General features: G+C 38.7%; 1 protein-coding gene across 7 annotated transcripts in view; it reads right to left on the bottom strand.

The window, feature by feature from the left end:
* Positions 1 to 26,412, bottom strand: part of ACYP2 (acylphosphatase 2) — a 350,111-nt gene that overhangs the window by 170,603 nt on the left and 153,096 nt on the right. For 5 of the 7 annotated variants that reach the window (XM_077134226.1, XM_077134227.1, XM_077134228.1 and 2 more), the window contains 3 exons: positions 9,422 to 9,438; positions 7,643 to 7,752; positions 830 to 2,268 (listed from right to left, as the gene is read on the bottom strand). In XM_077134226.1, coding sequence (XP_076990341.1) covers positions 2,106 to 2,268; positions 7,643 to 7,752; positions 9,422 to 9,438 — 290 coding nt within the window. In that variant the 3' untranslated portion in view covers positions 830 to 2,105. Of the gene's footprint in view, positions 1 to 829; positions 2,269 to 7,642; positions 7,753 to 9,421; positions 9,439 to 26,412 lie in introns of those variants that run through there. The other 2 variants (XM_077134230.1, XM_077134224.1) reach the window with 1 other exon arrangement.

Genomic DNA, 26,412 nt, shown 5'->3' with positions numbered 1-26,412 from the left:
TCAGCAACAGGCAGAGGATAGGAAAATTCCAAATATATGGAAGCAAAACAACACATTCTTAAACAACCAATGGGTCAAGGAAAAAATTACAAGAAAAATCAGTAAATATCTTTAGGCAAATGAAAGTGAAAATACAACATATCAAAACTTACGGGATGCAGTAAAGGCAGTGCTAAGAGGGAAATTTATTGCCATAAATACCTACACTAAAAAACAAAGAAAGGAAAAATTGAGGAATTAACTGTTCACCTGGAAGAACTAGAGAAAGAACAACAAACTAACCCCAAAACAAACAGAAGGAAAAAATAAAAAAGATTAGAGCAGAAATAAATGAAATTGAAAATATGAAAATAGTAGTAAAAAATCAACAAAACCATAAGTTGGTTCTTTGAGAACATCAATAAAATTGATGGACAAAAAATGACAAAAAAGGGAGAGAGAGAGCGCGAGAGGATGCAAATAAATAAAATCAGAAATGAGAGATGGGACATAACTACTGATACTGTAGAAATAAAGGAGGTAATGAAAGGATACTATGAGCAACTATAAACTAATAAACTAGACAATATAGATAAAATGGACAACTTCCTAGAAAAGCATGAACAACCAACATTGACTCAAGAAAAGATAGATGACTTCAACAAATCAATCACAACAAAAGAGATTGAATCAGTCATCAAGAAGTTCCCAAAAGGGCAGGCCACGGTGGCTCCACAGCAAGAACGCTTGTCTGCCATGCCAGAGGACCTGGGTTTGATTCCCGGTGACTGCCCATGTAAAAAAAAAAAAAAAAAAAAAGAAGTTCCCAAAAAAGAAAAGTCCAGGACCAGATGGCTTTATATGTGAATTCTACAAAGCATTCAAGTAAGAATTTGTGCCAATCCTGCTCAAACTCTTCAAAAAAATTGAAGAGAATGGAACGCTACCTAAATCATTCTATAAGCTAATGTTACCCAAATACCAAAACCAGACAAAGACAATACAAGAAAAGAAAATTAATGACAAATCTCTTTTATAAATATACAGGCAAAAATCCTCAGCAAAATATATGCAGATGAAATCCAGCAGCACATTAAAAGTATTATACACCATGACCAAGTGGAATTTATTCCAGGTATGCAAGGGTGGGTCAACACAAGAAAATCAATTAATGTAATACAGGATTATCAATAAATCAAGGAGGGAAAAAACCATATGATCATATGGATTGATGCAGAAAAGGCATTTGACAAAATTCAACACCATTTCTTGATGAAAACATTTCAAAGAATAGGAACAGAAAGGAACTTCCTCAACATGATAAAGAGAATATATGGAAAACCCACAGCTAACATCATACTCAAGGGGGAAAGACTGAGAGCTTTCCCTCTAAGATCCAGAACAAGACAAAGATGCCCACTGTCTCCATTGTTATTCAACATTGTGCTGAAAGTTCTAGCCAGAACAATTAGACAAGAAAAAGAAATAAAAGGCATCCAAATTGGAAAGGAAGAAGTAAAACTCTCACTGTTTCCAGATGACATGATGCTGTATGTTGAAAATTCCAAAAAATCTACAGCAAAGCTACTAGAGCTAATAAGTGAGTACAGCAAAGTGGCAAGGTACAAGATCAACACCCAAAAATCAGTATTTCTACATACTAGTAATGAGCAATCTAAGGAGGAAATCAAGAAAAAAAATCCATTTACAATAAGAACAAAAAGGACAAAAATTTCAGGAATAAATTTAGCTAAGGACACAAAAGAGCTACACACTGAAAACTACAAGAAATTGCTAAAAGAAATCATGGAAAACCTAAAAAAATGGAAGGTGTTCTAGTTTGGTAGCTGCCAGAATGCAATATACCAGAAATGGAATGGCTTTTTAAAAAGAGGAATATAATAAGTTGCTAATTTACAGTTCTAAACCAAGAAAATGCCCAAATTAAAGCAAGTCTATGGAAATGTCCAATCTAAGGCATCCAGGGAAAGATACTTAATTCAAGAAAGCTGATGAAGTTCAGTGTTTCTCTCTCAAGTGGAAAGGCACATGGCGAACACAGTCAGGGTTTCTCTCTTATCTGGAAAGGCACATGACGAACATGGCAGCATCTGCTGGCTTTCTCTTCAGGTCTCTTGTTTCATGAAGCTCCTCAGGAGGCATTTTCTTTCTTCATCTCCAAAGGTCACTGGCTGGTGGACTATCTGCTTCTTGTGACTGTGTTGTTCTGAAGCTTTCTCCAAAATGCTTCCTCTTTTAAAGGATTCCAGCAAAGTAATCAAGATCCACCTGGAAATGAGTGAAGAGATGTCTCTACCTAATCAAGTTTAATACCCACACTTAATTGAGTCACATCTCCATAGAGATAAGCTAATCAAAATTTCCAACATACAGTACTGAATAGGGATTAGAAGAAACTGTTGCTCCCACTAGGTTGAATAGGATTAAAACATTGCTTTTCTAGGGTACACAAACCTTTCCAAACTGGCACAGAAGGGCATATCATGTTCATGGATTGGAAGACTAAATATAGTTAAGATGTCAATTCTACCCAAACTGATTTATAGATTCAATGCAATACCAATTGAAATCCCAACAACTTACTCTGCAGACATAGAAAAAACAAAACCAAATTTATTTGGAAGGGCATGGTCCCCTAAGTAGCTGAAAACATCCTGAGAAAGAAAAATGAAATGGGAGGTCTCACAGTACCTGACTTTAAACATATTACAAAGTTACAGTGGTCAAAACAACATAGAATTGGCATAAAGATAGATATATACTGACCAATGGAACCTAACTGGATGTTCAGATTTAGACCTTCTCATCTACAGACAATTTATATTTGATAAGGCAGTCAAGCCAACCCAACTGGGACACAGAAGCCTCTTCCATAAATGGTGTTTGGAAAACCAAATATCCATATCCAAAAAATTAAAGAGGACACATATCTCACATCCTATACAAAAATTAACTCAAAATGAATCAGACCTAAACATTAGAGCCAATACCATAAAATTTTCAGAAGAAAAGGTAGGGAAATACCTTACAAATCTTGTGATAGAAGGTGTTTTCCTAGACCTTAGACCCAAAGCATGAGCAATGAGAAAAGAAATAGGTAAATGGGATCCCCTCAAAATTAAACATTTTTGTGCTTCAAATAACCCTGTCAGGAAAGAAAAAGGCAATCTACACAATGGGAGACAATATTTGGAAACCACATATCAGATAAGAGTTTAAGATTGAGAATATATAAAGAGATTCTACAAATCAACAACAAAAAGACAAACAACTCAATTTAAAAATGGGCAAAAGACACGAACAGACACTTTTCAGAAGAGGAAACACAAATGCATAAAAGGCATATTAAAAGATGCTCAACTTCCCTGGCTACTAGGGAAACGCAAATCAAAACCACAATGAGATACCATCTCACACCCACTAAAATGGCCATAAAAAAAAAAAAAACAGAAAACAACAAGTATGGACAAAATGTGGTGAAAGAGGCACACTTATTCACTGTTGGTGGGAATGTACAATGGTGCAACCACCCTGGGAGACAGTTCAGAGTTCTTCAGAAAGCTAGGTATAGAACTGCCACATGATCCAGCAATCCCATTACTAGGCATATATTCGGAGGAACTGAAGGCGAAGACACAAATGGACATCAGCATACTGATGTTTACAGCAGCATTGTTCACAGCTGCCAAGAGATAGAAACAGTCCAAATGTCCACCAATGAACAAGCAGCTAAACAAGTTGTGGTATATACATACAATGGAATATTACAAGGCTGTGAGACAGAATAAAGTCATGAAGTATGTAACAATGTGGATGCACCGTGAGGACATTACACTGAGTGAAATTAGGCAGAAGCAAAAGGACAAATACTGTATGGTCTCACTAGTATGAATCATAATATTAATGACTAAACTTTGAGAGTTAAAGTTAAGAACACAGGTTGTCAGGAGATAGAAAGAGGGTTAATATTGAGCATTTGGTGCTGAAGAAATACAGATTGTGCAATAGAACTGAATGTAAAAATTCAGAAATGGATAGCACAATACTACCTGATGTTAGCACAATAATATAAGTATGCTGAATGAAGCTGAATGTGAGCATGGTTGAGGGAGGAGGGCTGGTGGCATGTTTGACACCAGAAGGATAGGTAGAGAATAAAGACTGAAATGGTATAACTTATGAATGCCTAGAGCAGACAATGATGGTGATTAAATGTACAAATATAAGAATGTTTTTGCATGGGGAGAACAAATGAATGTCAACATTGCAAGGTAAAGAACATAGTATACAGGAAAAAAATACAATCAATGCAACCTAGGGTCTTTAGTTAACAGTAACATTGTAATATGCTCCCATTGAATGTAATGAAGTCAATACACCAAAACTAAATATCAATAAGTGAGGCATATGGGGGAGGGGTATAGGATTCTTTCTGGAAGAAAAGGAAATGTCTTCATAGGTAGATTGTGCTGGCAAAGGCGTGGCTATGTGATTATGTCAGGAACCACTGATTTTTTTACTTAGGTTGGATTGTATGATGTGCAAATAAAATGGTTTAAAATGAAAAAAAAAAGCAAATACAGTAATGGTACTCTAGTAGAACTGAAAAAGGACAGTACATAAAAACTAATGAATTCAGAATAAAGTACGGGTTTTCATTAATAATAATGTATTAATATTGGTTCATTAACTTTACAAATATATATTATAAATGTAAAATGTCAATATTAGAGGGGAAACTGGCTGCAGAGTATATGGGAATTTTCTGTATTACTATCACAATTTGTCTGTAAATTTAAAATGTTCTAAAAAATAAAGTTTATTTTAAAAAACACATTTACAAGACAAATGGAAAATTTTTTCAAGAGTAAATATAATTCCACCTTAAGTCCAAAAGGCTTTTTAATGGATAAAAGTATCTTAAAGTTTACAGAGAAAATAAACACCCAAAATAACAAAAGAATAATAAGAAAATAAGGCCACTATAATTAAATTAATGTGGGATATTAGTGTAGGAATATGTAAATAGATCTATCAGTGGGACAGAACAGACAATCCAGAAATAAAATCCAGTTTATATGAGATTTGAGTGTATGAAAAAAATGTATTTCAATTCAAGGGAAAAAAGAGTTATTAATAAACGGTACTGGCACAATGACTATCCATCTGGTAGAAAAGAATCAGTCCCCTATCTCATATCATAAATAAAAAACAAATCCAGATGGAGTAAATGCCTAATTATGTTTAAAGTCTAAGAAAAATGTAATAAATAAAACATTAAAAAGCTAGAAGAAAACTTCAGGGACACTTGCAAACGATTTCTTAAAGCAGAAAGAAAAGACAGCCACATTTGAGTTTATAAAAATGTAAAACTTATGAGCTATGAAAGCTATCATAAACAAAACTAATAGGTAAATGATAGATTTTTTAGAAATACTTACTAAAGAACGGATAACAGATTAATAATCACCACCAATATACGAAAAGTTCCTAAAAAACAGGTAAAGGATATGAAAAGGGGGTACTTGAGAATAAACCCACATAGTCACAAATGAAGATACTCAAACTAACTGGTAACCAGGGAAATTACAAATAAATTTCAAATAAGAGTAAAAAATAATTTATCACTCCATGCCCAATTGGATAGGAAAAAACTAAAGAAAAATAATACCAATTGCTGACAGGATGTAGAGGGAAAAAAATGTAAAGTGTTTATAGCTGTTCTAGAAAGCAGTCTGACACCTACTTTAAATAAGAAATACACAGACACCCTAACCAACAAATCACACTCTTAGGAATCCACCCAATAAAATAAAATCAACAATAAAATGTTTATTGCTGCATTGCTGTTATCACACACACAAAGAAAAGAGAAACAAAACGAGTTCCCAGCGACAAGGTAATAAATAATGATACATCCACACTGGAATATCAAGCAATCACTATACGGAATGAATCAGACCTATACCATGTGCCTCAGAGGGATTTCTCTGAGGGCATTTTTGAATAACAAAAGTGAAATGCAGAGAAATGAATACATCATTATCCCATTTTTAGAAAGCAAACATTGACCACAAACCCTATAAACCTAAGTGCCTGAGCATGTGTGTGAATGAATATGTGAACGTGGAGAAAAACACAGACAGATATCCACCAGATCAGTAAGCGAGGTTACTAGGAGTGGCAGAATACAGGGGTAGAAAAGAAAAAATGAGCAGAATGCATAATTTAATTACTTTTATGTTCAGTAAATTAATCAAAATCCCACAGTCATGTGGATTAGGACACAGTATGATCGGCACCCATCCTCCACCCAGTCCCCACTGCAAACCACCTCAAAATCACACATCACTCTCCGTTAATTGAGGCGTCCCTTCTGCACAGCTTAAATTTCACAATCTTTTCTTTTGTACATCCTGTGATGACCCTCCTGAAAAATGTTGTTTTTCATTAATTCTGATTCCACATTTTATTAAATTGAAGTTCTGGACCCCATTTTCTGAGTTTGGGTATAGTTTACAAATAAATGCAAGGATGTAGCTATACATAAGGAAATTATAAAAAATAAGGAATGGGGAAATATATCCACTGATTATTGGGATGCGCATAAAATGAAAAAAATAAAGTTACAGAAAGTATACTATTTCAGTTAAAAAAATTCTAATAAGGAATAAATGTTTAAATATTTTGATGCAGAAGAGAAATCTGTAGAAAGAATTCAGAGTCCTTTTTTATGAGTAATATAAAAGGGAGGGAAGTAGAGGGGAAAAAGCAGATTATTAGCTTTGCCTTTATATCTATCTCTCTGTGCTGTTTTGCTTCACTTAGCACCACAAGCAAATATTATAACTTCTGAAATATGAAAACATTAGGTAATGAAAATAAAGATAAACTTCAAACAATAAAATAAGTTGTATAAAATTAGTACCTATAGGATCTGTTGTGAATAATTAAATAATATAATCCATGTACAAGTACTTAGCATACTGCTTAACATGTTGTAAAATGCTCAAAAAGTATTAGCTTTTTAAAAAAAGAATGATAAAGAAGAGTGGAAATTATGTAGCTGAAAAGATCACGACTTTAATCACTGCATACACAGGCCACATTTTTCCATACACTTAGTCTATCTCCTTTGGGCTGCAGGAACTTATACGACGGCAATTGCACAGCTTATTAAACACACTTTAACAGTAAAAATAAAGTTACAATTAGATAAATAACGTACTTAGGCAACAAAAAGGAGATGGCAATCTTTTGCCTTAAAGGCTACTTAGAGATTAAAGAGCTTTAGAAACCATCCTACGGCACTATGCTCCCGCCACAACCACTTCAGGTGAGATACACTTGGGCCCTAAATGGTCTCCCCTGTCGGAAGAGACCTAGGATGCAACTTGAGTAAATCGGAGAGGGATGGGTGCTACCTTAACGTCCTGAAGGCCTACCCAAACGAGAAATCAATTCCTTAACGCAGGAATTACACTTCCCACTCGGAATTTCTTTGATAGTCTGCCTAAAAACATGTTGGTTTAGTTGTAACCTATAAACTAAATCTGGCCCACCAATATAATTTTAATTGTTCAACGAAACATTAATGCAGTTTGGTACACTGAGCGTGTGAGTTATTAGTCTTGATACTTACATGGAGTTGACTTTCTCTTCTGGGCCCTGCACTTGGCCTGCGACGGTACCTTTGCTGGTATTCTTCACCCAGCCGACCACGCCGAGCTTCTTAGCTTCCTCTTCCGTGTACTGGTTTCAGGAGAGACAGGAGAGACCGGCCCATCACCGAAAGTCTGAATTCACAACACGGGTGATTCCAGCATTCAGAGGGTGCTGATCGGATCACCACTTCTTTCTCTAAACTATAACCTAAGCCAAAAACTGGGTAGTTGGTCTATGATACTGTCTCTATTTAACGGAAGAGTTAAATTTTCGTGTGTGTGTTCAATTCCACTTTCAGTAAAGGCAAGCAGATTATGAGAAACCAAGCTGTTCGGGGAAATTATCTCAGAAAACAGCTTTGATGGTGTATTTTGAGATCCATAAAGTTCAGGTGCATTCCCTTCATGCCCTTTAACAATAAATTACACCATTAATCTGGGTTCCAAATGATAATCCTAGATTCTTACCCGGTGAGGGAAAAATATGATCAACAAGAAGTATTCTTAAAACAGAAATATAGACTAAAACATTTCGAAACTTTCAACAAAAGCTAGGGAAAATAATTTTAATTAAAAAATTAAACTAGCCAAAACTAGGACTAGCCTAGACATGCTGGTTTGCAGGGTTACTATAAGATTAAAAGATTCTGTTGTTTTGGGTAGGCCAGGGTGGCTCAGCAGGCAGAGTTCTTGTTTGCCATGTCAGAGACCCAGATCTGATTCCTGGTTCCTGCCCATCCAAAAAAAAAAACCAAAGATACTGTTCTTTTCTGCTGGTTCTGGACTTGTCATAAAAATGTTGTAACTGTCAATGGGTTCATTTATTCTTCTATTACCCTTGGTATCTTTTTCTTTTTAAATTTCTTTTCCTGATTCCAAATTCAGTTATGCTACAAGAAATGAAAAATTAGGAAAATTTTTATTTTTAATTATTTTAACTACCTTACATTAAAATTCTTGTAGATCTAGTCTGCCAGAATTTTTTCAAAAGCATGATCTTTTGTTTGCAAGCCTAAGTGATCAGGCTCTCTAATCTCCACAGCCCCTGCTAAATGAAGCAACACAACCCAAAGTGGTAACATCTAGGGTTGATGCAAAAATTGGTTCTGAAGATAAGTTAGATAATAATGAAAAAAACAGTACATCTGAATTGTAGTGTGTGGGATGGTCTCAAAATACAGAGACATCTCTGGAAAAATGTTACAACTCTCACAAGTTGGGAACCATAAACCTTATATAATTACTCCTAACTCAGATAGTAGGTAAAAATATATGCCACAATTAACTTTAAGGAAAGGAGTATATTTAAAAAATTAAAAATGTAAAGAGCCAGAAAGAGTTTTGTCTTTTAAAAACCTGGAAATCACTTTCTTATGCCACATTAGCATTTTTTGACTTGCAATTTGAGATACATAAGCTTGCCTTGAGGGTTTCTATCATCCATAATATGTGTAAGATTCCATTCAATATACTTAATCAAAAATGTTCACTTTGAATCACCCCAAGAGAGGTACTCTGGGAATTCACAGAAAGGATTAACTAAAAACGAGGAAGTCTGTAATATTTTTAAGAGAGCATTTTTTAATGAGAGTTTTAATAAAAATTGTAATTTGTAAATTCAAAGAATTACATATATTCCTTCTCCAGTTAAGTACAGGAGGTAACCTGTAAACTAGTACTAGAGAAATGCTCTATTTCTGTATTTAGAAGTAACAGTGAGAAAAATGGCAAAATATAAATAGACTGTATTTACTTACCATTCTAAAGCATACACCTGTATAAAAAAAAGATAAAAAAAAAAGAAAGGTCAGTTTCTCTACCTTTGAAATATATATATATATATATTTCCTGACTTCACTTTTATCAAATGTTTCAAGCAGCAAGCAAAGAAAATGAACACAATTTTTAATATCTGAATATATTCAGAAGGTGTGATTATAAGTAATTTTCTTACAAAATGAAAAGAGAAAAGGAAGATTATTTTTGGAGAGAAATAGCCATATTCTAACACCAAACTATAATGAATGCTGAACTATATAGTCATTCTGTCATAAAATACTAAATAAAACAAAATGTTTATTACAAGGACAATTGAATGTATCAGGCATAAAATGTATCTGTCCTCAGCTTTTATAATTTCTTCTTTAAATACAAATCAAATTTAAATGTAATGAAACATTTCCATTTTATTTTATTTTTGGTTAGAGAACCAATGAAGCATATATCAGCCTCTGAAGCCTCAGTACTAATGGGACTTGTTTAACTAAAATGGAAATAATCTCAGAATCTCTATGGTGTAGACTGCATTATATTCATACTTTGAATTGCATAGGTTGGGTACTGTTGTTGGACCTTGGTTATATTTTCTTTATCTGGACTGTGGTAGCCCAGGTTGTTCCACATTGGCCAAAGACCATAGTGTCTTATAGTCTGGTTACCCAACCTACAAAACTGTGGGCTATTGACAGAAGTCAATAAGGTTATGAGATTTCATACCCTGTGTCCTTGGGACCAAACACTGATATATAGAGAACTGAGCTCTCAGGTAGAGGTGAAATAAGATACCAACTGGTTCCAAATACAAGTATCAGGGATGTGTGCTTATGACGTGGGGCCCCTTAGGAGAGGGAGAAACCTCTCTTACATCTCTCCTGGGAACTGTAACAATGAGAATGACAGATCTCAGGCCATTCCTGCAAATTGCAATTTGGAAGACTCTTGGTACAAAAGAATACATAGAACAGGCTTCTCTGGAATTAAGCCTAAGTGAAGAAGCATGAGGAACGTGACAGGTAGGGAAATACAACACTCGTAGTACCTATTGCCACTTAGTTTTTGTTCCCACCAAGAACATCTGGGAAATTTGAGAATTTGCTTTTTAACACTGAAGAAGCAAATTACAAAGGAAGTTTGGGTTTACAGGAGGGGACATAGCAATTAAAAATACAATGCAAATGGATAAACAACTGTAGTAGATTTGTACAATGAAATACTACTCGCAATACAAATGAATAAATTATGGATACATGTAAAAACATGTATGATTCACAAATACATTATGTACATGAAAGATGCTAGACTCACACAGAAAGTATGATTTCACATTCTGGAAAAGCCAACATTAAACTGATCTTGTGGCTGCCATGGGTTGGGAGTGGGGGAAAGAAGCACTGCAAAGGGACAACAGGAAACTTTTGGGGATGATGGAAATAGTCTATTTCGTGACTATGATGGTGGTTACATAACTTCATGTGTTTCTTCAAGTCATTCACCTGTACAATAAAAAGCATGAATATCACTGAATGTAAATTATACCCAATTTTTAAAAATTAGAAAATTAGAAAAAATTAATTGGGAAATCAAAGGTATATATTAAAACAATCTTCAGGAGTTCAAAGGTATTGCTTCTACTTATAGCAATGAGTCTAGTCTTTATAGAAACAGGTGAACAAGTGGTTCAGTGGTAGAATGCTTGCCTGCCATATGGGAGACCTGGGTTCGATTCCTGGCCCATGCATACACACACACATGCACACAAATATATATATATATCCCATATATTTATATATCCCCTGTATTTATTAGTCCCATATATACATATGGGATCTATGGCTTAGATCATTTTATGTAATTTTGAAAGAGGATTTATAATAACAAGGGGTGTCATTTGTTCCTGATCATAGTGTATTGTGGTACCAAAGGAATACAAAGAAAAAATACAGGATAATCACACAAATGGAAGTTTTATAGGTTATAAAAATATTCTACAAGATACACATAAAATGTGGAGGAATGATGAGTGGGAAGTATTGATCTGAAGGAGAATCAAAAAGGCCATATGATATACAGGTGGAGGGAAAGACATTGACTAATAAATATGAAAGGAATTGTCAGAAAATTCAAGAGAAACAGTTCAGGTCAACCAGACCATGTAGAAGAAAGATAAAAATAAAAATAAAAAATAAAAAAAAAAAACAGGAGGGAAAACACAGAGAACTGTGGAAAAGCTTGCAGTCTTTTTATCATAAGAGTGAGGGGATCCCAGAACACAGTAAGATGCTGAACAATTATAGCAGAAGATTTAGTCAAGGCTATATGGTGCATATAATCCTGTGGGTTGCTCAACAGTGAACAGCCCCATATGATATCAGCATTATGATTCTAGAAAGCACACACAAGTGAAGTAAACAGGAATTGGATGTAGGGCCATGTGGTCTATGGCTCCTTTCTGTTCAGAGAGGTGTCCTTGGACCAACAGCACCAGCATCAACCAAGAATTTCTTAAAAATGCAAATTCTCAGGCCCCACCCCAGACCAACTGAAACAGAATAGGTGATTCTTATGCACACTAAAGTTTAAAACCAATATCTGGCTCCAACTTAAAGGAAGGTCTGGGAGAGGTTTGGAAAGTATGTTTTTCAGGTCAAGAATTGTATCCCAAAGGGGAAAACCAAAATTTTGCAGGGTACTGTAGGTCTGCTGCAGCTACCCATTGATGCAGGAAAAGTAGGTGTTGATAGTATATTACGTATTTGCATATCATTGTTGCCTTGCTTTCAAATCAGCTGCACTACACGAAACAAACCACAGATGATAAAAAGACAAAAACTCCTCCTGCACCCTCTGTGCACCTGGTATTGGAGCAGCCTAGACAGCCTGTAGCTTAGATTGTTTTCTCTGTCCTTATTACTTAAGGCCAGAAATTTTGAAACTGCCCAGAGAGGAAGGTGGACAACGATACCCACTCTCCTTTAAAGTAAAGACTAATGCACAGTCCAGGTCCTTTCAACATTCATGAATCCAAGCAGTCCTTCCACCATCTATTCATACAATGACATATGCGTAAGCTGGCAGTGTTTGGGCAATTTTTAAGAGAGGTATCAAACACAGATATCCCACTGATTACATGTTGCAGGATTAAGGAAATGACCAACTCCAGTCTATTGATGTAATGTGTGTTTTTTTAATGCAGAAATAAAAGGAATCAGGCAACTCAGATATATTTAATAAGCAAGGAATTAAATATGGTAATTATTTCCTCTACAAATATCTATTAATTATCTAGTCCTAAGTGCAAAGAAGGAGATGAATAAATAAGACACAGTCCCTGTCATTTAGGCGCTTATAGTCTAATGGGGAAGACAGGCTAGTAAAATGACAATAAAAATATAGAGCAATTATGAGCTATAAAATGCATAAAACAGATGTAATAGGAGTTTAGAGGAAAAACAAATGGCCTAGTCTTGAATAATTTTAGGAAAAGCTTGTTGAAAAATAGGTCTTCTGAGCTGAAGCTTCAAAGATGAGTGAAAATCAGTATGAAGAAAGTAAACTAACGTTATATATGGAAAAGCATGTGCAAAGGCCTAAAATTGAGTTTACAGCATCTCTGAGGATGACGTATGGTTATTAAATATTCAAAACCATGTCACTGAAACCATTTTATAAATTTTCTAGTGCCCAAATTTCATTTAAGAATTAACGAAAACTAGTTTAACTCTATTCCAAATGTTTTTAGGAGAATGAGTAATAATGTTTTCATACCCTTGCCCAAGTTACCATAATCTATCAATTAATCTACTGCAGTGGCCTCCTTAACTAGTCTTGCTTACAGTTTTATCCTGCTAGTCTATTCTACATAAAGTAGCCAAAATAGTTTTCTTTCTTAAATAAACTCAAATCACTTTCCTCCCCAGCTTAAAACCCTCCAGTAGTTACCCATCACACCAAAATAAAATGCATCCTCATTACCATGGCCTCCAGGCCCCTTCCTAATGCTTCCCCCTTATCTCTTGGTATGCTCCTCTTTTCTCGCTCTATTTCAGTCAAATTGGCTTCTTTTATGCTCTGCAAATAAAGCAAGCACATTTCTGCCTCAGGGCCTTTGCACTTACTTTTCCCTGAGCCTGGCACACTCTCACCCCTGATCTTTTCATGGCTGGCTCCTACTCATTATTCAAGTCTCTACACAAATTTAACTTCCTTAGAGAAATATACCCTGAACAGCTCATCCAAAACAGTAATTCACCCCCATATGCCTCCTACATAGTACTGACTGCCATATGAAATTATTCTGTATTTATTTGTCTACTTGTTTATTTTCTGTCTTCACAGTAGACTATAAGGTCCATGAGGGCAAGCTTTTTTGCATCATTGGCCACTGTGTCCCTAGAACCTAGACCAGAACTTGAATAAATGAATAAAAATTTTAAAAAATGATAAATATTTCAGTGAGATACTTAACTACCCTGTAATAGTTCATTATTACCATTGCAAATATACATCTAACCACGTTGATTAGAATTTAAATCTAATTTCAACTTGAATTGAAATGATGTTAACATTACATTCAAAGCTCTGGAAAGAACATCAACAATTCTGTGCTGATTCTAGCAGACCTTTACCTAAATGATAATACATAGTTCTTGAATTAAAAAAAAGAAAAAAAAAACTATGAAGGGCAACACAAAGTCACTAGATAATTCCTAAGGTGAAAAATCAAGAAACAGTAACATAAGCATGTTATTTTAAACAAAGAAATAAGAATTGAGGAACTAAAAAAAGAAATGATTAAACTGGTTACCTTATAGAACTTACAGGATTTCAGTAGGAGATTGGGATGGTTGCTTTGCATGACTAGTCTTTCTGTAACATGTTTTTATCCATGTGCATATGTTAATTTGATTGAAATTCTCAAAGTTTTTTTTTTAAATATATTTATTTATTTTTATTTTTATTTTTTATTTATTTATTTATTTATTTTTACATGGGCAGGCACCAGGAATCAAACCCGGGTCCTCGGGCATGGCAGGCAAGCACTCTTACCTGCTGAGCCACCGTGGCCTGCCCTCAAAGTTTTTAAATTAAAAAACATTTGTAACCATGTATGGTAAGGACAAAGACATATACATACATTTAATGAACAAATCTTGAAACAGTAGAACTATAAGACGTCGCTTAAGTTTAAGAGATGTCATTTTAGGCCTAAACTCATACTGTTTTGCTGGGTAGATTAAAAGTGTAAGTCATTACTTCAGGCAATAAAAGATGGAAAAAAGATAAGACTGAAGTAAAGTCACGTATGAAAGATTCATATATGTTCTTAGCAGAAATTTAGGTTGTCTCGGATCAGAAATCCAGTTTTTTGAGGTTGAGGCAATGGAGATTAAAGTCTTTTCTTTAATATGTCCTTTTGTATCACTCCTCAGGAAGAACAGAGAATGTAATAATTAAGTTTTATATTTATTTAATATATGAATATCTATGACAGACATTGCTATCGCCCTTCTTCCTTTCTGACAGAACTCTGATTTTACATGTGGCGACTGAAAGGTTTAGGAGGCGAAAGGGTGAGAAAGAAGGAAGGTAGACCAGGAAATTTAAAGCGGGCGGGTCTATTTCTGTGCTCCCGGGTTGAGCTCACCAAATCCAAGATGGAATGGAGGGAGGTGAGTCAGCGCCTGGGTGATGGCATGGGCGGGTTTTAAGCAAGGGGTCAGGTGACATCCGGAAGGGGCAGTTCTCCAGAAGTCAGGTGGTCGGAAGGGGTGGTTCATCAGATTCCGGAAGTCAGGTGTCCGGAAGGGGCGGTTCCGGAAGCCATGTTGGGAGGGGCGACACAGCCTCCGCAGCTCCAGTTGCAGTGCCCTTCTCCGTTCCCCCAACCTAACATTCCAGCCTTTTTGTGATAATAGGGCGCCAAAGTTCTTCTGGCTACTTCCTGCTGTAATGGGGTGACATGGGGTGATAGGCTGGGGCTGTCATGGTCAGGGGAGGGAGGAGGTTAGCTATAGGAATCTGGTGAGGAGGATAGGCAGTGGTAATGATGCAGGAGCATTTGGTTGGCTGCTACCCCTGACAGTTCCTTTATGCGTCCCTGAAGGAAGGTGAGGAGGCAGGGAGCTAGGAGGACAAAGAGACAGATTAGGATAACTGGTCCTAGTAGCGGGAGGAGCCATGTCGCCAGGGGGGAAGAAAACCAGTCTAAGGCAGGGTTGGTTCCTTGTTTTCTCTGGTAGAGATCATCTCTTAGTTTGTTCAAGGTTTGAATATTTTGTTCCACCAGACCTGACTCGTTGACGTAATAGCAGCATTCTTGGAAAAATATGCATGTTCCTCCTTTCTCGGCTGTTAGCAGGTCTAAGGCCCGTCGATTTTGAAGAGTTACCTGGGCTAGTGAGGTAAGTTGACGTTGAGAGGAAAGGGATTCTGATGTCAATTTCAGGGCTACCTGTAGTCGAGTCTCAAAGTTTTGAGAGGTTAAAATACCATGTCCCAGTGCCCGTCCCGCTGCGGCTGAGGCTGCGACTGAGGCAGTCAGGCTGATGCCTACCAGGATGGGAAGAAAGGCAGCCCTGTGGAGCGAGGATAGGGCAGTAGCCAAGGTAGTTCGGATTCCCCATAGAGGATTAATAGTTACGAGGATGCATGGTCCTGGGGCAGTGGAGTTAAGGCACTTGGTAAGGGTTCCACTACACCAGAAATATTGTCCTTTGGGGGCATGGGTGGTGTTTGGATAGTGACGTTAGTTTGGCATCTAGTATGAAGTTGTGTCTGATTTGCAGTTGTGTGTGTGAGGTAGCAGGTTTTAAGGGGGTAGGGAAGGTTTTCAGGCTCTGGTTCCCATAGGGGGATGTTCTTTAGAGCGGTATGGCAGGGATCAGGGCTATGGTTATATATTTTGGTTAGATTTATAGGGACAGCTGCTAATAGTGGCCTATTTAATGATGCACAGAGGAAACAGCGGGTTACTTTAGGGAGTATTTGTGTTTGGTTGAGGAAATGTAAGGTTTGTTGGGGGATTTGGAGTCATGTAAGAGAGGCTGGTGAGGTAGAGGTTTGGGCGAGGTGGCTGGAAAGGCTCTGCTCAGCTCGCGAAATGTCGACAGATACCTGGGTAAGAGTAATATTGATAAGGGCATAGGCAGGGTCTAGAGGGATTGTGAAGAAGGCGTCTTTAAGGTCCAGGACAGAATAATGAGTAGTGTGAGGAGGTATGTGTAAGAGAAGAGTATATGGATTGGGAACTACTGGGTGGATGGGGATGACAGCCTCATTAATTAGTTGGAGGCCTTGGACTAAACGGTAAGAACTGTCAGGTGTCTTGACGGGCAAGATGGGGGTGTTATAAGGCAAGTTAGTGGGTATAAGGAGTCCCTTTCCCTTGAGCCGGTTAATGGTGGGTTGGAGTCCTTTCCGATGGGTTAAGGAGATAGGAAATTGTGGCCTAGATGGGAATGAGGATGGGTCTTTTAGTCGGATAAGAACTAGTTTATGATGGGAAGTAATTAGGGAAGTTGAGGTATTCCATACTTCCAGGTTTACTAGGTGAGGTGGTAGGAGAAGAGCGGGAGGGGTGGAAACCTGAGTGGAGGTGGAGACCACACATAAGGGTAATAGTAAATTTGTTTGGGGTTTTTGTATCCAGTGAAGTGAGGCCCCTAACTTGGCGAGAAGATTCCGCCCCATTAGTAGGCTGGGGCAAGAAGGCATCACTAAGAAAAACTGTGTAATGGGGCAGCCTTTTATTAAATATGAAAGTGGTCCAGTAGTAAAGGGGCACAAAGGACGGCCATCTATGCCCATAATGACCTGGGAAGGAAGGAGTTGACCTGAGTAGGAGGGGAGGATGGAGAAGGAGCCTCCATGTCCACTAAAAAGGAGGTGGACTTACCTGCTACCTTGATTGTTTCCCTGGGCTCGACGAGGCCGGGCATCGTCAGTCCTCAGTGGCCAGGCCCAGGACTGCTAGCAGTGGGTCAGGGGTTGGAAGGATGGTCCCCCCACGGCCGGGCGCCAAGGGGCAGTCACTTTTCCAATGTCCCTTTTTCCCACAGAGAGGGCATGGTCCCTTGGGCGTTCGAGGATTGGGGCACTGGTGGGACCAGTGTCCATCGAGGCCACATTTGAAGCACTTTCCTGGCTGTGGATTAGTAGTAGCCGGCATCTTGTCAGTTGAAGTGGGCCACAGGGCCGCAATCAGGGATTGGGTTTGTAAATTTGCCCTTCAGCGGTCCCGGGATTCCTTCTCCACCCTCTCCAATCATCACGAGTATTAAAAATTTTAAAGGCCGTGTTTACCAGGTCACAAATAGGGGCCTGAGGACCGTCCTCGATTTTTCTAAGCTTATGCCTAATGTCTGGGGCTGACTGGGATATAAAATGTGTGGCTAAAACGGTTTTACCAGCCTCCAAGTCAGGATCTAGGCGGGTATATTGGGAGAGGGCTTCTGTGAGCCGGTTTAGAAAAGCGGCAGGATTTTCTTCAGGACCTTGAGTAATCTCCCTTAGCTCATGGAAGTTTATGACTTTTGGGAAGCGTTCTGCTTGTTGGCTATGAGGCATGTAAGCATTCTGTCCCCTAATTCAACTGTTTCTCCCCACTGGGGTGTCCATCTGTGCCGGTTTGAAAGGAAGTATGCCCCTTAAGAAAAGCCATGTTTTGATATAAATCCCATTTCATAAAGGTAGAATAATCCCTATTCAATACTGTATATTTGAAACTGTAATGAGATCATCTCCCTGGTTGGTGTGATTTAGTCAAGAATGGTTGTTAAACTGGATTAGGGGATGACATGTCTCCGCCCATTTGAGTGGGTCTTGATTGGTTTACTGGAGTCCTATAAAAGAGGAAACATTTTGGAAAAAGAGATTCAGAGAGAGCAGAACGATGTAGCCATGAGATGCAGAGAGTCCATGAGCCAGCAACCTTTGGAGATGAAGAGGGAAAACGCCTCCTGGGGAGCTTCATGAAACCGGAAGCCAGGAGAGAAAGCTGGCAGATGATGCTGTGTTCACCATTTGCCCTTCCAGCCGAGAGAGAAGCCCTGACTGTGTTCGCCATATGCCTTCTCACTTGAGAGAGAAACCCAGAACTTCATCGGCCTTCTTGAACCAAGGTATCTTTCCCTGGATACCTTTGATTGGACATTTCTATAGACTTGCTTTAATTGGGACATTTTCTTGGCCTTAGAACTATAAATTAGCAACTCATTAAATTCCCCTTGTTAAAAGCCATTCCATTTCTGGTATACTGCATTCCGGCAGCTAGCAAACTAAAACACCATTTGATAGTTCCACCCTGGCTCTTGATCTGGTACTGCATCGGCTCCCACCCGCATGGTGTGGTTGGTTATATGCACCTGGTTAGCATGAGCCCTGGTGGAAGAAGAGCAGATTACATGGATATCATGCCAGGTAAGGTCGTAGGCGTTAACCAGATATTAGAATTCTTTAGTATAGGTAGTCGGGTCATTGGAGAAGGATCTCAACCATTTCTTAATGTGTGAGAGATCGGCCAGGGAGAAGGGAGTGTGTACTCGAATTAGCCCTTTAGGTCCTGCAACTTCCCGGAGGGGACAGAGTAAAGTACTTTTTGAGCAGGTACAGGAGCTTACAGGTGAGGATGGCAAGCCTGTTGAGGATGGTGAAGAATTAGGCAGTGGTGGAAGAGCCGGAGAAGGGGGAAGAGGGTGGGGAAGAGGGCATGGTGGTGGTTGGAAAGCCGCTGGAGTAGAAGGAGAAAGGGAAGGAGAAGATGGCGGCCACATAGCCGCTAGTCCAGAGGGGGAAAGATAAGGATAAGATGGCAGCGGAGGCGCTGCCAGAGTGGTAGAGAGGGGGGAAAGATGAGATGGCGGCTAGTGCGCTGGTGTCGCAGGAGGGGAGAGCAGGGGGCAAGATGGCAGCTGGAATGCTGCTGGGGTGGAAGGAGGAAGTGAAGGACAAGATGGCGGCTGCGGTGCCGCCGGAGGGAGAGGAGGGTAGAGCCAGAGAAGAGAGGATAGTTTCCCTAAATCTGGTGGAGGCCCTGGTCGTTTAAGGGGATGAATCGAGCGGGTCGGAAAAGGAGGAAGTTTCATCAGACTGTTTGTCTAGAAGTGGGGATTTGGAGGTTTCTCCAGCAAGGAGTACCTGGGCCGTGGTGCAGGAAGCACAAAGGGAGGGACGGGAGCGCAGAAGAATATAAGCCTCGACATAAGGAATTTCGGCCCATTTGTTGTTCCTCCGGCAAAAATTGTGGAGGTTTGTAAGGATATTAACGTCCAAACTCCCACCCTCAGGCCAATGAGAACCATTATCCAATTGATATTGGGGCCAAGTCTTTTTATAAAAATAAGTGAGGCATTTTGGCTGGGTGTCTGGAAATGGATAGGTTTGTCAAAAGACAACCCAGAGGAGTATAAGGTTTGGTTTTTGAGGATTTATTGCCCATACTGACAGGTCTCTGAGGACAAAGGACTGGCCCAGGGGATGTCAGTGTCCCAACGCCCTGAGAGAGTCCTCGGAGCTCTTACGAGTGGGGGCTCGTCTCCCTAGGGGACGTCTCACCCTGGTTTGAGGCCCTTTCAGGTCCTGGACCTGAATTTGGGAGGGAAACAAAAAGCGGGGTGACCCCACAACTTATCGAGACCCAGGAAAGGGAGTGAGGCTTGCGGGTGTCCCCATTCACCTCAGCCCTCGGAAGAGAACCTGACGTGAATTCACGATTTTCGGAGAGTAATTAATGGACAGGCTCTCTCGGAACTGCGAGACCCGGCAGCAGGGCTAGGAGGGGAGGGACTTACCAATCTGTGGTGGATGTAGCAGCGGCCAAAGGATCCCTTGTCGCTGGCTATGTGGAGGAAGGAGGAGAGAGGAAGCCGGGGCGCCTCTGGCCAGGCGGGCATCACCCGCGCTCCTCTCGCAGGTTTCAGCACCAAGATGAAAGGTTTAGGAGGTGAAAGGGTGAGAAAGAAGGAAGGTAGACTGGGAAATTTAAAGCAAGTGGGCTTATTTCTGCGCTCCGGGGCTGAGCTCACCAAACCCAAGATGGAGGGAGGTGAGTCAGCGCCTGGGTGATGGCAGTGGGCAGTTTTTAAGCAAGGGGGTCAGGTGACGTCCGGAAGGGGTGGTTGTCCAGAAGTCAGGTGTCCGGAAGGGGCGGTTCCAGAAGTCATGTTGGGAGGGGCGACACAGCCTCCGCACTCCAGTTGCAGTGCCCTTCCCCGTTCCCCCGATCTAACAGCAATGATATGCTCTAATTTCCTAGTCTTCAGGGTCTGATTGGCCAGGGTTTGGGATTTGTACCCTTCTGCTTCCTGATTGTAATGTGAACATAATGACCAGAGCAGTAGCAGCCATGGAGCAACCATGAGGGAAGGGCTAAGGAAGTTACAGAGGCTGTGACTTCCTTGAGGCACTTTAACCAATGTCAACAATTTTGTGCTGGTAAATGCAATTCTTAACTAATACAGAATCATACACTCAAATCTCTTAGGGAGAAAGCTGAAACACGATTAAATATTTAAATCACACTGATATTTATGGGATATCATAAGACCTTAGCTTTTAATATCCCCTCTATCAAATAAGAACCTTAATGTTTAGAGATGAGAACCCACGCTCTACATTTTGAACTTTACCTTCAACCTCAGGCATGGCTCTGAATTAGGTTCTCACCAAGGGAGAAAAATGTGTTGTTAAAAAAATTACTGCCTCTCTATCAAATCAAGTTTAGAAAACAATTAAATGCCTTAGATCATAAACGATTACCAGAATTTTGAATTTTCACTGCATAAATAGTAGCTTTATATGTTTTTTCACTCTGCACCCTATCCATGACTCCTCCCCAGAGCCTACAATGCCTTATCTAGTGGGTAGGTGTAGAAGAAGAAACTAGTCATGCATACCCAGGTGCTTCCTGCTCCTTCTGGGAGCAGGTTGCCCACTAATCACACCTTCTCTTCCGCCCTCAGGGGGAGACCTAGTCTAGGGCAGCCTGGGCTGTGCCTGGATGGGTACATCTAGTTTTGCATATTATAAAGCCCACCTAGGTGAAAAAATATGCCATACCCTCAAAACTCTGCTTAACTCTTTAGTTTACTTTTCAGTAACTCACACTATGAAGAGGGGTGTTATTTATAGGGTTCCTCAAACCACAACCCTTATCTTAAAGCTTTGGAAGAGACGTGCATCAAGGGGTGTCCTTCAGTCCATTAACTTTGTGAAGCAGTGACCCATGTGGCAATTAATTGTTCAAAGCTCCATAATCCACTAGGAATTTGCTCAGAATCTTTCTGAGAGTCCTGATCCGTTGTTTGAAGTCTACTTGCAACAGAGGGAGATCTCCATAGAAAGAAAAAAGTGCACATGGAGACAGATTTCTGCAGCTTAGCATTGGCTGGAACAGAGCACTCTTGGGCCAGGGCCTCTGCTGGAGAAGATGCTTCTGTGTGCTTTCATGGCCTCCCCCACTGCTTCCATCTAAAGACAAGGGAAGCTGATGCGACACATGCAAGCTTTTTTATAGACACAATGCACTGGAAACTGGGACAGACAACAGCCAGTTCAGTTATGAAAAACTCAAGGACAATGTGTTGCTCAGTCAGGGCTCACTCAGCTATAAATGGGCCTCACTACCCAAAGGTGAGTATTTGCAAAGCAAATCATGCTTTAAAGCTATAAGGAGACAGTGATATTTAAAGAAAACAGATGATGACTTTAAAAATTCAGGGTCCTTCCATGTAAATCAGATTTTCATATTGCAGTGTAACACTTCATCCTGGGATCTGACTGAGCATGTCAATTTTGAATGCAGGAAGTCATACAGTCACTACTTTTCAAAGCAGCCCTTTTTTTAAAAAAAAAAAATTATTTTATTTTTAGAGAAGGAAGGAAGAAAAAAAGAAAGAGAGAAAGAAGAAAGGAAAGGAGAAGGGAGAAAGGAGGGAGAGAAGAAGGGGGAAGGAGGGAGGGTAATGTTGGCAGGAAAGCACCACATTTCCCATCTGTCCCCAAAATCTTCATCCAGATCATACTAGAGCAAAATATCAGAGGAAGTTACATTGACTTTCCATCTGAGAGCTGATCACTTTTTGGACTATTATTAAGAGCAACTCATTCAGCTAGCCTGAGCTTTAACATTGTCATCTTTACCAGAGTCATAATATCAAGATTACATACTATTTATCCTTTTGTGTCTGGCTTATTTTATTGAGGATTATGTCCTCAAGATTAATCCATGTTGTCATATGCTTTGGGACCTTATTTTGTCTTACTGCTGCATAATATTCCATTGTATGTATGTATTACATTTTGTTTATACACTTGTCTGTTCATGGGCACTTGGACTGCTTCCATCTTTAGCAACTGTGAATAGTGCTGCTATGAACATTGGTGTACAAATGTCTGTTCATGTCACTTCTTTCAGCTTTCCTGGGCATCCACCAAGTAGTAGTATTGCCAGGTCACACGGCAATTCAATGTTTAGTTTTTGAGAACCCACCAAACTGTCTTCCATAGTGGCTGTACCATTATACCATCCCACCAGCAGTGAATAAGTGTTCCAATTTCTCCACATCCTCTCCAACATTTGCAGTTTCCTAGTTTGTTTAATGGTAGCCATTCTTACAGGTGTAAGATGATGTTGCAATTTTAATTTGCATTTTCCTTACAGCTAAAGATGATGAATATCTCTTAACAACATTCACCCTTCCAACCATAAGTACAGAATATCTTTCTATCTGTATACCCCTTCTTCAATTTCTTTTAAAAAATATTCTGTAGGAGGTTCAGTGGTAGAATGCTCGCTTTACATGCAGGAGACCTGGGTTGGATTCCTGGACCATGCACCACGCACCTGTCTCTTGTGCACAGGTCCCTTACTTCCCTGATTAAGCTTATTCCTAAATATTTGATCCTTTTAGTGAATATTTTGAATAACTATTTTTCCCTTAACTGTCTCCATATATAAATCATTAATTTCTACATTGAAACGTTTCTGATTTTTGTACATTTACCTTTTATCTTGCCACTATACTAAATTTGTTTATTAATTCAAGTAGCTTTGTGATGGATTTCTCAGGATTTTCCAAGTATTGGATCATGCCACCTGCAAATAATGAAAGTTTTACTTCTTCCTTACCTATTTGGATGCCTTTTATTTCTTTCTCCTGCCGAATCACTCTAGCTAGGACTTCTAGTACAGTGTTGAACAATAGTGGTGACAATGGGCATTCTTGTCTCATTCGATCTTGAGGGAATGTTTTCAATCTCTCACCATTGAGAATGATGCTGCCATGGGTTTCATATATGCTCTTTATGATGTTCAGTAAGTTGCCTACTATTCCTGCCTTTTGCAGTGTTTTAGTAGAAAAGATGCTGAATTTTATCAAATGCCTTTTCAGCATCAAGCAATATGATCATGTGATTTTTCCTGTTGTTTGTTAATGTGCTATATTACATCAATTGATTTGCTTATGTTGAACCACCCTTGCATTTCTGGTATAAATCCCACTTGTTTGCAATGTATAATTCTTTTAATGTATCATTGGATTTGATTTGCTAGAATTTTATTAAGAATTTTTACATCTGTGTTCATTAGAGAAATTGGTTTGTAATTTTTCTTTCTTGTAACTCTATATCTGGTTTTATATTAAAGTGATATTAGTGTCAGGGTGGTGCAGCAGTGGCTCAGTGGCAGAATTCTCACTTGCCAGGCCGGAATCCGGGTTCAATTCCCGGTGCCTGCCCATGCTCATAAAAAAAAAGTGATATTAGCTTCATAAAATGAGTTAGGTAATAATCATTTTCCCTCGATTTTTTGAAAAAGTTTGACCAAAATTGGTATTAGTTGTTTTTGGAATGTTTGCTAAAATTCCCCTGTGAAGCCATCCAGCCCTGGACTTTTATTTGTAGGAAGATTTTTGAATCCCTTCACTTGTAATTGGTTTGTTAAGATCTTCAATTTCTTCTTGAGTCAGTACTGGTAATTCATATGTTTCTAGAAATTTGCCCGCTTCATCTAACTCATCTAGTTTATTGGTGTATAGTTGTTCATAATATCTTACGATTTTTTAAATTTCTTCCAGATCCATAGTAACAACTCCCTTTCATTTCTAATTTTGTTTATTTACACCCTCTCTTTTTCTTTCTCAGTCAATCTAGCTAGGCATCCATCAATTTTATTGATTTTCTCAAAGAACCAGCCTTTAGTTTTGTTGATTCTTTCTATTATTCTTTTGTTCTGTATTTCATTTATTTATATGCTTTAATCTTTGTTATTTCTCTTTTTCTATTTACTTTGGGGATAGTTTGCTGTTCTTTCTCTGGTCCCTCCAGGTGAGGAGTTAGGTCCTCTATTTTTGCTTGTTCTCCTTTTTTAATGTAGGCATTTAGGACGATAAATTTCTCTTTCAACACTGCCTTTGCCCCATCTCACAAATTCTATGTTGTATTTTCATCCATATGAAAGATGGAAATATTTACCCGTTTCTCTAACAATTCCTTCTTTGGCCCCCTGATTGTTTAAAAGTGTGTTGTTTAATCTCCATGTATTTGTAAAAGATCTAGTTCTTTGGTGATTAATTTCCAACTTAATTCCATTGTAGTCAGCAAAAGTGTTTTCAATAATTTCTTATTAAATTCATAAACACCTGTATCCCAGCACATGATCTATCCTGGAGAACGTTCCATGAGCACTAGAGAAGAATGCATATCCTGGTATTTTATGGATAATGATCTTTATATCAGTTAGGTCTAATTCATTTATCACAAATAAATTCCCTATTTTCTTATTGATCCTCTGTCTGGTTGTTCTACCAATAGAGGAGAGTGGTGTATTGAAATCTCCCACTGTTATTGTTGAAATATCAATTTCTCCATTGAATTTAGCCAGTATTTGCCTCACACACTTCGGAGCTCGGGAGCATAAACATTTATGTTATTTCTTTTTGGTGAATTGTCCCTTTCATTAATATATAGTATCTTTCATTGCCTCTTATGATATCTTTACACTTAAAGTCAATTTTATCTGATATTAATATAGCTACCCCTGCTTTCTTTAGATTAGAGCTTGCATAAAAAGCCTTTATTCCATCCTTTAACTTGCAATCTATTTATATCCTTAGGCCTAAGATGAGTCTCTTTTAAGCAGTATATAGATGGATGTTATTTTTTAATCCTTTCTGCCAATCTGTATCTTTTAAGTGGTAAATTTGGTCCAGTAACATTCAGAGTTACTACTATAAAGGTAGTTCTTGAATCTACCATCTTATCCTTTAGTATTTATTTATCAGTCTATATATGCTATTCCCTCTCTGTCGTATAATCCTTTAAGTTATGCTTACTGTTACTCTTCAGTTCCATCCTCTCTTCCAGACCTCCCTCTCCTGTCTTTTTTTTTTTTAGTAGACAAGACTCCCTTCAGTGATTCTTGTATGGCAAGTCTTCTGTTGGCAAATCCTCTTAGTCTTTGTTTGTCAGTGAAGATTTTAATCTCTCCCTCAATTTTGAAGGACAGCTTTGCAAGATAAAGAATTCTTGGCCGGAAATCATTCTTGTTCAGAATCTTAAAGATACCATACCACTGCCTTCTCGTGTCCACGGTGGCTGTTCAGTAACCTGAGTTCAGTCTTACGTGGTTTCCCTTACAAGTAGTGAATCACTTTCCCCTTGCTGCTTTCACAACTTTTTGCTTCTCTTCAATATTTGACATTCTAATCAGTATGTAGCTTGGAGTAGGCCTGTTTGGATTTATTCTATTTAGGATTTATTAGACTTCCTTTATTTGCAAATTTGTTTTTTTTTTTTTTCATGGGCAGGCACCAGGAATCGAACCCGGGTCTCTGGCATGGCAGGCGAGAATTCTGCCACTGAGCCACCATCACACCGCCCCATATTTATGTTTTTAATAAGAGTTGGGAAGTTTTCTCCCATTATCTCTTAAACCAGCTTTCCTATCCCTTTACCCTTCTCTTCTCCTTCTGGA

The sequence above is a fragment of the Tamandua tetradactyla genome, chromosome 17, assembly GCF_023851605.1.
Source record: "Tamandua tetradactyla isolate mTamTet1 chromosome 17, mTamTet1.pri, whole genome shotgun sequence".
Classification (NCBI taxonomy): Eukaryota; Metazoa; Chordata; class Mammalia; order Pilosa; family Myrmecophagidae; genus Tamandua; species Tamandua tetradactyla.
This window is presented reverse-complemented; position numbering and strand designations above follow the sequence as displayed.